We start from the raw sequence: 11114 nt of genomic DNA on the forward strand, positions 1-11114 counted from the left end.
GACTTCACTTGTCTCAGTTAAGTTTAGTGTTTGTGAATTGTCAATGACAAAAAATAGCATTTATGTTATAATTTAAAAGGTGAAAACAACTGCTGAGCAAAAAGAACAAGAAAGAAAAATCTTTAAGAACAATTTGATGACTCCTGAGAGTTGTGGGAAAATATTCTGCGGACTGAAAAGACAAAAGTGTAACTTTCTGGAAGTGCATACTGAATCATCTGCTGTAAAACAAACAGCATTTCTGGAAAAGAACAACAAACCAACAACTGAACATGGTGGTGGTGCAATAATCAGAGGATTTTTCTTGTATAAGGACTTGGTTGACTTGTTGCATTTGATGGAATCATGGGTTCTTTTCTCTAGCAGACGATGCCAGAAGAGACCGTCCAGTTTGTGATCAGATTTGGGTTATGCAGCAGCATGCCAGCAAGTAACTCTGAACGGCACCAAGAATAAATTAAAGGTTTTGGTACGACCTCGTCAAAGTTAGGACTTAAATCCACTTGAGATGGTGTGGCGCGACTCGAAATTGGCCTATGCTTGCTCAAAAAACCTTCAGAATGAGTTAAAACAATTTTACGAAGAAAAGTGGGATAAAATCCTTCATTATTGCATTATTTTTTGACCATCTAAATGATTTAGGTGTAACAAAAAAGTCAAATCATAAGAAATCTGGAGTGGGCCAAATACTTTATCTCATGAAATGTATTCAAGACACAGGACAAGAAGTCCAATTGCTTTCTACCAGCATTCCAGCACTTTAGGATTATGTACTGAGTATCTATACCAGCACTTTTCTTTGGCCAGACTGAGGAATACACTTGCTGATCTACTGGTTTTGTCTTTTTGAGAAGTGGAACAGGAGTTACCACACCAGCAAGCATATTCCAACCCTGATTTAATTTATTGAGTTTGATTTACAGGCACAAGTGGCTATAAGGTGACACCTAGTGTTCAATTTGTCTAATTACACAACGTTACATTTCAGAAACAGAAATCTCACCACACAGACGAGTAATAGGCTCCTTCTTTTATTTTGAGCTAAATTAGATTTATTTTAAAAGCTTTTCACATTGATGTTATACTTTCTCAATATTTGGATAAACATGTAAGCAATACATTTATGTAATGAAAGGTAATGAGACAGACACGAAATTTTTTTTTCAATTCAACATGGATAACAAACAGAATAGATAGATATAACTCTAGCTCACAGAGCATTAACAAAGTACTCCAAAGGTCTTTATGGCTATTTTAAAATCTCCTAAATAAGAAGAATTTTCTGTCGTTTAAAACCCCAAGGCTGTAGTAGCTGTATTTTACCTGCAGGGGTCAGTCATTAACTATGTTCCTCACAGTTAAAGGACCGAGAAACTTTGATTTTGGAGGATTTGTCTTTCTTCAGATAGTTTTTAGGATCACATTTAACCAGATTCTCATGCTAAGAAAAAATAGGTGAAGTAATCTGACAGCAAAACCACTTATAGCTGCTTAATAACTAATATTTTTACAGCATAGCTACATCTTTAAGCACCCACATGCCAACTACATCAATTAATCTTTCTTGGCTTTTGCAAAAAACACCCCGGTCACATCATCGACCCCTACCCGCATATCCTGAGGCAGAGTGTAGACTTCAAGCCTGATCAGAGTAAATCCGCTTTCCTTCAAACTATCACAGACCTGGGCCTCATTCAGGGGGACCACAGGAATCCTTACCCCGGGACCACCAAAATAATAACTCTCTCCCAGGGCCCCGATCAGCAACAGGTGGCCTCCAGGACGCAGCAGCTTCCCAATGTGACCCAGCGCCCTGGTGAAGGCAGGGAGGTCGGGGCTAACGCTCTCCAGGCAGAAGCAGGACACCAGGCAGTCGGCCCCGGCTAAAGGTAGGGCGTCAGGGGCCAAAGGCTGGGTGCAGTGCACGTCAATGGGGAGGATGTCTACGATGACACGACGCAGCCGGGCAACTTTCTCTGGCCAAGCTGAGGGCCTGGTAAAAACAGCACAGACGAGTTATCAATTTATATGCAATCATGCAAGCACATACAATGTCTCGTATAAATTTTCATACACCCTGAATGTGTTTTATTGAGCTTCTATTGTTTAGAGCGGGGGATCTCAAACTCATGGAATACTGTTGTCCTACAACTTTGGGATGTGTTTCTGCTTCTAAACGCTTTCACCTCAGGAATATCGCCAAAATTAGAAACATTCTGTCCACGGGTGATGCTGAAAAACTAGTCCATGCATTTGTTACTTCAAGGCTGGACTATTGTAATTCTTTACTATCAGAAAGTCCACAAAATGCAGTTCAAAGTATTCAGTTGATCCAAAATGCTGCAGCAAGAGTTCTGATGAAAATCAACAAGAGGGATCATATTTCTCATATTTTAGCTTCCCTTCATTGGCTTCCTGTTAAATCAAGAATAGAATTTAAAATTCTTCTTCTAACGTATAAAGCCCTTAATAATCAAGCTCCATCATATATCAGAGCTCTGATTACCCCGTATGTTCCTAACAGAGCACTTCGCTCTCAGACTGCAGGTCTGCTGGTGGTTCCTAGAGTCTCTAAATGTAGAATGGGAGGCAGATCCTTTAGCTATCAGGCTCCTCTCCTGTGGAACCAACTCCCAGTTTTGGTCCGTGAGGCAGACACCCTGTCTACTTTTCAGACTAATCTAAAACTTTCCTTTTTGTCAAAGCTTATAGTTAGAGAGGCTCATGTTACCCTGAGCTACATCTACAGTTGTGCTGCTATAGGCTTAGGCTACTGGAGGACATCAGGGCCTATTTGTCTCACTCTACTGATTTCTACTGTTCTCCAGTTTTGCATTGCATTACATTGAAATGACTGTTGTCATTTCAGCTTTTAACTTTTTGCTCTCTCTCTTTTTCTTCTTCATAGTAGGTACACCTGGTCTGACGTTCTGTTAACTGTGACATCATCCAGAGAAGACGGCTCACCCGCTATTATCATCTAATGTAGAACAGATTACTAGATCAATGTGTGCTTCTGTGCTTTTTTGTCTCTCTTGTTGTGTCTCTGCTCTGTCTTCTGTAACCCCAGTCGGTCGAGGCAGATGACCGTTCATACTGAGCCCGGTTCTGCTGGAGGATAATGGGTGGTTTTTCTTTCCCGTTAATAGGGAGTTTTTCTTTCCACTGTCGCTTCATGCTTGCTCAGTATAAGGGATTGCTGCAAAGCCATGGACAATGCAGACAACTCTCCCTGTAGCTCTACGCTTCTCCAGGAGTGAATGCTGCTTGTCGGGACTTTGAAGCAATCAACTGGTTCCCTTATATAGGACATTTTTGACCAATTTGTATAATATGATTGATTTTAACTTTATAAAGTGCCTCAAGATAACATGTTTCATGATTTGGCGCTATATAAATAAAATTGAATTGAATTGAATTAAACGTCTAAACCAAATAATTAGGTCATAAGATGAACTCTGTAGAACTTTACTCCATGCTGAGAAGGTGTTTCAGCCATTTGATTCAGGTGCATAGGTGTGTGGATAGATCCAGATGTTGCTGGACCTTTAGGTCCTTGTGTATTTTATTTGGATTTTGCATCATTATGAAGTAGATAGACAAACTATACACGGTTTTTAAGAGACTTCAGCATTACCCCTCCAATGCAATAGCTTTTTAGTTACATGTTCTGAGTTTTTTTGGAATATGTCTCTACCAGCTTTGCACGGCTAGGAATTAAAATCGTCTTTCACATAACATTTCTCAAAAATACGTTTAAGTTTGAATTTGCAACATGTCAAAATGTGCAACAGTTCAAGAAATGTAAATTATTTTATCAAGGCATTGTGGTTTGTAGCAGTTTTTTTTTCTTCCTACCGTCGCCCCTCCAGCTTGCAGACATGCTCTAAGTAAGGAGTCCAGTCCAGGCTGCATCCTCCCTCATCCTGCAGCCAGCGCCTCAGCTCCTGCCGGTTGACCTCCAAGAAGTCTGTCAGGATCAGTTTGTTGAACACCTCACAGCCGCTCATCACCTGATACAACGTGGGGCCTGAGCCGATGTCCACGAGGAGCTCACCACTCACATCCCCTGGAAGAAAGAAAGTAGAAAAGTAGAAAAAAAATGAGGGAAGTTGCAGCAGAGATGCAAAGCTTTTAGAGAAGTGCGACAGTTCACAATCTGTTAAACAAGACAGATGCGTTTTTAAGGGAATGTTCTGATCATTAACAATATGTTAAGCTAAGCATCACTTTTCAGATAAAATAAATGCACTGAACCTGCTGTGTTTGTGCAGTATGCAATAAATGCTCTGACAGAGCACCAAAATGATGGGTTAACATGAGCTGGTAACACATCGGCGCCATGGAAATGACCTTTCGACAAACACATTACCTTCAGTGAAAGCTCTGTGTAGACAGGCCAGTTTCCAAGGCACGATGCTGTCTTTTCTTGCGAAATCAGCCCGCGGTGGAGTGTAGTTGTACTGCAGATATGCTGCCGGATCAAATTTCTGGTAACAGGCGGCCATAGCTGCAATGCCATTTTCTCTTCCCTTCTCCTCCATCGTCTTCTTTCCTCAGCTCTGTCTTTGCACTTGGTCAGTGTTCAGGTGTGCTGCTGCTGCTGCTGCTTGGAAGTTGACTTTTATACCTGAGTGTGTCGGTGTATCTGTGCTAATATGTGTGCGTATGTGCTTTGGGCCACTCTTGCAGAGATAGTGATCCTGTTTTTTTTTTTTCTTTCGGCCCATGCTGCCTGATAGCATTTGTTCACTTGCCCTGTATTCAGCCCTGCAGCACTGATGCCATCAGATCAGGGGCTTTCCTCCAACACTACACCCATTAAGGCACTACTCTTATGGCCTTTCAGACCCTTTGCTTCAGTCTAAAAGGTACATTTTTGAGACCAATGATAGAGTTCTTTCTTAGTGAGACATTTTACTCGATAGTGATGCATGTTGCGGGAAGTGTACATTCTCCGGAACGTGTGGCAAATAAATTTGTCAGCACCAAATAGTGTGGATTTAAAAAAAAAATAAAAATAAGGGAACAAAAGTCTAAAAAAAAAAATTAAACGTATAAAAAAAGAAGCAGATACTTTTAAGCATAACACAAATACCTCTTTTCAATGTGTTTTAGATAAAGAAAACAAATGTTTCTTTGGGAATTTGGTATAATTCGGTCCATTCTCCTGCTACACCACACAATTGCATCGCATTTTATATGCGTTTGTACTTGTCAACAAAACATTTGTTAACCAAATACTCATACCACACCATGGGGTATGCATTTACTTTTATTTAAATTTAAAATATCAAAATAGAAATCGTAGAATTGCTAAAATATTTTGCAAAATATGATTTAATCACCGTGGCTCTTTGAAATATACACACCACTGTTAAACATACAGATTTTTAGGCGTTAAAAAGTTAAGATAATGAGAATGAACTATTCCAAACATTTTCCACTTTTATTGTGATATATATCCTGCACTAATGAAATGACTAACAGACAATTCATTATCCTTCATTCAATATTGGGAAAACACGAATAAGATGCATTATCCTGGCTGAAAATGTGTACATGCTGCTACACTGGAACTTTTCTAAAAAAAAAAAAAAAAACCTCACTCTGAAATTAGCATTGTCTTCTTTGAAAGCAGTCTATCAACCCGCCACATCTCCACTTGGCAATGTTTGCACTATTTAACTCTTTTCCCAAATCTGGCATAATATGAGTTCTTCTCTTGTCTCATCAGCTGTCCAAGCAGTTAGACGAGTAATTGAAGCAAGAGGGCCAAAGGGATAAGAAAACTCATAAAAAATCATTAGAATTTAAAATATAATTATATTGCATCTTGTTTTCATCTAAGGTAAGCACATTCTTTCATACCCACTTTTTTCATCTGATTGATTGCTCAACAGAGACTACAGTGAGACAGACAAATTTTTCTATAGAAATACATTTGAATGTCATCAGCATAACAATACATAGAATTAAAATACAAAACTACAAAAAGAGCAAACTTTAACAACAAATTTAAGTTTGTCATTCCTTACATCTGTACCTTCTTTCTACTTTGTACTTTGTGTAGGCCAGCTTACCCTTAAACTTTGGTTTTGACTGAACTTTTCCACTTTTCCAATGATATTTCTGACCAGGGACAGGATAACTGCTCTGATCTTTTTCACTCATTAACAGGATAACAGGTCAGTTTTACCTTGTGTGAGCAGTGCATGGAGGTGTTAGCTTTGTGTGCCTGTTGCAGTTTTATTGCAGTGTTATCCCACCTGTAGTTACTTTAAACATATACCTCACACAGTCCAACAGTTGAAAAACACCCATACAGTTCATAAATCAGATGCACCACTGGCTCCAGTGATTTATTATGCTTCCTTTATACTTCACTTTAAAACTATTTCATCACGCTGATTTTTGCCTCAGTGGGTCTCTCATATTGCAAAGATCATAAGTATGGTTGAATGGAAACATTTACATGAACGTTATTAGCTTTGAGTCTTTAAGTACATATTTAAACTGTTCCTGTTTTAGGGGTTGGACCGATTATGAAACCAGCAACTTCACATTACATAAAAACAAAGATTGTTGCTTTCAACACCTTCTGAACAGGTTTGAGGTTGTAAGTTTTATTATGTCATGATCGGCTTATTCTAAAACCAGTTTTGATGTGTTCAGAGGGAGTTTAGCAAATCCAATCTACGGTTCGGCAATGTGATACAAACTGTCATCCTTAGAAGAAAGGAAATTAATTTGGAGAGTCAGAAAAAAATAAACGGGAGTCCAACAAAACCCAAAACTGTGATGAATTGGATGCTGCTCAAACACTAATGTCACAGCTCAAAGTAAAGCAAGTGTTACAGGACAGCATGCTGTCATCAACTGAGAGGGTGCTGACCAGGAAAGATGCCCATACTTCTAACCTGAAGCCTGATGGAAATCTGCAGCTTTGTACATGAACATTGTAAATGCTTCTAGGGACTAATCTTTATCTTTTGTTACTTTTCTTTTCATTCCAATGATCTATTCTGGTCCTAATGTTTTGAGTTATTTCGGCATTTTGGTATTTAGCTCTTTGTTTTTTAAATAAATGTACTTTTGGTATCACACCCTTCTCAGGTTAATTAACACCTGCAAAGGTTTCCAGAGCCTCTAAATGTCCTCTCAGTTTGGGTTAGCAGGCTGCACAATCACGGGGAAGACTGCTGCCTTGGCAAAGATCCATCAGACAGTCATTGACACCTCCACATGAAGTATAAACCACAAAAGATTTTGCCACTTCTAAATCTGTCCACACACCTGAATGAAATTACTAAAATACCTTCTCAGCATTGAAAAACTTCCTACTACTGACCTACTCATTTGGTTTAAGTGTTTAGAAGTATAAAGACACCCAAAAGATGTAAAACAAGCTCATCAATCTAAGAAGCTGGTGGTTCACACACGTTTCCACGCATATTCAAAGAATGTTAAGCGCATTGAAAAGGGACGATAGGAAAAGGTGCACGAGCAAAAAAAGACAGCTGCAGCCTTAAGATGACCGTCAACCAAAAGCCATCCAAGAATTCGGGGAGTGACTGAGGCTAGAGTCAGTGCATAAGTGCAACAGCGCATTCCTATGTCTCAATCTGCTCTTGGGCCAGGGCAAAGGAGACTGTTGCTCCGCAGTCCAAAATAATATTTTAAGATGAAAGCAAAGTTTGCATTATATTTAAAAATCAAGGATGACGAGTTGTGTGAAGAGTGGTCATCTGCTGGTGTTGTCCCACAGTGTTTTCTGCAGTCCACAGTCAACGCAGCCGTCTACCAGGAAAGTTTAGAACACTGCACGCTTTCTTCTGCTGGCAAACTTTATGAAGAAGCTGATTTCATTTTCCAGCAAGATTTCAGCAGGACACCGGCCCACACTGCCAAAGGCGGATTCAGTGACCATGATGTTAGCGAGCTTTATCCTCTTGTCAAGAGGAAGATGAGAGACACCAGAGCCAACAAGGCAGATGACCTGAAGGCCAATATCAAAGAAACCTGGGCTCCCATTACACATGAACAGAACCACAGGCTGATCACCTCCACGCCATTCCCCACTCAGAGTAATTAATGCAATAGGAAACCCAGCAAAGTATTGAGTGTAAAGGAATGAATACTTTTCAGAAGCCTGATGTTTCTGCTTAGAATATTCTTTTTAAGTTATCGAATGTAATATTTAAATAAAAAAAAACCCAGAATTTAAGTTGTCGTTTTATGTAAGCCATAATGTTCAAAATCTCAAAAAATAAAAGCGTGACATATTTTACTCTGTGTGTAAATAATCTATAGTTTTATAGATTTTAATATTCTTAAACGAGTGACCAAAATGTTTTGCACAATATTCTATTTTTTTTTTAGCTGTACCTGTGTGGTTGAAGCTTGAACTCAGTCAAGTGTAAAAGGCAATAGTGTTGTGATGTTTCAATATATATATATATATATATATATATATATATATATATATATATATATATATATGCCTGTATTGTTACTTTTGATGATTAGATTACAGTGTGCACCTCATTTTTGTTTTGGAAGTTCACAGAATTTCTAATCACAGAGATAGAAAATACAGTTACCCTCTCACTGAACACCACCTTCTAATTGGAGGATCGTGCAAATGTCCAAATGTATTCAGCTTTATTCTGGGCAAGTGTGATTTGTTTCTGGTTAACTGCCATCCAGATCAGCACTGAATTATGATCACATGCAGAATAAAGACACTTCCCTTTGATTGGATTCAAAGGGATAAGGGAACAGGTAATGATGTATGTGTGCATGTATGAATCAGTAATTACAGATAAATGAATAATCTCATTCTAAAGGAGGCACGAAGAGACATAAAAGCAACAATTTGATCAACTAATCCGAGTTGAAATGGACAAACCTGCACGTAAACCCCGTGCAGCAGCACACAGCGTGGCTGCATGCACAGTCGCACGGACCCAAACCCTCGTAAACAAATGTAGTTAGTAGATTAGAAAGAGGCAGGAGAAAGGTGCAGGGCAGTTCCTTCCCATGAGTCAGATGAGGAGATAAAAGGGCAAAGAGGATCACAGAAGAACAGATAAAGGGTAAAAGCAGGGAGCAGAAAAAAGGAGCAGGGCTCATATAATGGAATAACACACATTTAACCAGAGCCAGTGGAGCCAATTTAGTTATCTGTTGTCCTAGGGGAAGTGGGGGGGTTCAGCCGTGTCAGTCAACTCTGCTCCAGGTTACTTTTCATGTTGTCACAGCAAGATGGTGCAGGTACACATGTAACTTTGATCAATTTGACTTTTGTGTTGCCACACAGACTAAATGAAAGGTGACCAGTTTCTAAAAGGTCTAATCAGGAGGACGGGCCTGAGGTTTCTCCCAATTCAAACTCCCAATTTGTTTCAAATCTGTGAACAAAAGTGTGCTTTTGAGTAAAAAAAAACTTGTTCAAAACAAATGCGGTGGGCTAGAAATGTGACAAAAGACGAAAACTTTGTGATTGAGGATTTGAGTTATCTAAAGGCTATTAAGGTCCCCTGCAAAACATGTCTTTGCTAACTTAGTTGTATTTTATTGTGATAACCCGTTACAATGCAGTGTTTAATTGCAGAGCGGAGAAAAATGGGTACACGTTTTTTTTGGGGGGTTTTTTTACAAACAAAATTTGAGAAAAAATCTGGGTCGTAGATTTAAATTTATTTTCACAGAACTAATATTTTGTGGAAACACTTTTCACACCAATTACGCCGGAAAGTCTTATGAAGTTACAGATTTTCAGGTAAATTCATGTCCGGACTTTGGCTGGGACATTCTAACGCATCAATAGTATTTAGTCTGTACCATTCCGCTGTAGCATTTGCTGTGTGCTTAGAGTTGTTGTCGCCCTGCAGGTACACTGTTATGCCAATCTCAGACTTTTTGCAGCCTCCAACAGGAAGAAGCACACCTCAGCACTCTGTCCATTGAGCTACCCTAAGCTTCCTGCATCAAATGTCCCGAATGTTAGCTCACAAACTGTTTTATGAAATGGCTCCTATCTACTCCAGAAATTCGTGTCACAACTCGGTCCCCTTGGTCAAAGGATTGACAGCTTGCAGCCTCTATACCACACACAAAACAATGATGGTGGCATGACCTACCGAGTGCTACTGGAACAGTGGCATCCTCGTTTGTCTTCAAGAAACTTTTGAAGACTCATCTCTTCAAAGAGCATCTAACATGTACTTCACTACCCTGTCTACTGCACTCTGTCTTTCTGCACTTACCTCCATGCCTGAACTCAGTTTCTACGCTGTCCCCCCTTTCACCTCTGACAGAACCGGGAGCAGTGTGACAGACGGATAAAATGTGACATGACCGTTCAGACTGCGGACGCTTTGAAAAAAAATCCAATCCGTATCCAAATCAGTACCACATATGGAAGTGACACAAATCTACGGAGCCTCTAAAAGGACATGGAGAAAAAAAAAAAACTTTTGCGAGATCCTGCAAAAGGTTTTCCTATGTCACCAACCCCCCAGCAGCAGTGAAGGCTGCTGTGCTCTGGGCGTGTTATGCGCATCAGTGCTTGTTTCCCCAATTTGGCTGAAATCGGGGAAACTGCCGTGCAAGTGAGACATCTAAGTTCAAAGTTAGGGATGAAGGAGGAGATGAACCGAGAGAAAGGAATCAGAATTACAACGGATCCGAGAGATGAAAACGATTGAGAATCAGAAAATGTTTCTTTCTCTCTCCTGAATTTATGCCATTTACGTCAGCAGAGGAAAATTTTTATTTGGGCCGAAAGTCTTATTTGCAAGATTAAACTGAGTGACTTGGTCTCTCTACTGATCGTGCAGCACCTACAAACAGCAAGAAAGACAAGAAAGTCCCCTTGCCCTGAGTATTCAGTTCAAATGTCTCTCACTTATGTCAAATCTGCAGCCAAGTACGGATTTAATGTCTTTACATGTCAGGCCAATACCAAAATAGAAATCAATAAATTTCCAATAAACTGTCAATAAACTGTGTCTGTTTTTCTTCTGGTTCGCTGACATAAGAAACCCTTTTGCGAGATCCCGCAAAAGTTTTTTTTTTTCTCCATGTCCCTTTAGCGGCTCCGTACAATT

At 39.6% G+C, this 11114-nt stretch overlaps 1 protein-coding gene across 1 annotated transcript; it reads right to left on the minus strand.

Moving 5' to 3' along the window:
- Positions 1-1015: 1015 nt before the first annotated feature.
- LOC105939959 (phenylethanolamine N-methyltransferase) lies at positions 1016-4609 on the minus strand. Its single transcript, XM_012882347.3, has 3 exons — positions 4373-4609; positions 3859-4069; positions 1016-1993 (listed from the first exon to the last, which is right to left on the minus strand). The coding sequence occupies exons 1-3, from the start codon at positions 4542-4544 to the stop codon at positions 1555-1557; spliced, it is 822 nt and encodes a 273-aa protein (XP_012737801.1). The 5' UTR covers positions 4545-4609; the 3' UTR covers positions 1016-1554.
- Positions 4610-11114: the final 6505 nt, after the last annotated feature.

Source organism: Fundulus heteroclitus, chromosome 10 (genome assembly GCF_011125445.2).
Source record: "Fundulus heteroclitus isolate FHET01 chromosome 10, MU-UCD_Fhet_4.1, whole genome shotgun sequence".
Classification (NCBI taxonomy): domain Eukaryota; kingdom Metazoa; phylum Chordata; class Actinopteri; order Cyprinodontiformes; family Fundulidae; genus Fundulus; species Fundulus heteroclitus.

Excerpts from the sequence above, each read along its gene's own strand:
- LOC105939959 (XM_012882347.3), bottom strand. The coding sequence starts at position 4,544 with ATGGAGGAGAAGGGAAGAGAAAATGGCATTGCAGCTATGGCCGCCTGT. Across the intron at positions 4,070-4,372 it reads ACACAGAGCTTTCACTGAAG|GGGATGTGAGTGGTGAGCTC; the intron begins GTAATGTGTTTG and ends TCTTTCTTCCAG. Across the intron at positions 1,994-3,858 it reads TGCAAGCTGGAGGGGCGACG|GCCCTCAGCTTGGCCAGAGA; the intron begins GTAGGAAGAAAA and ends TGTTTTTACCAG.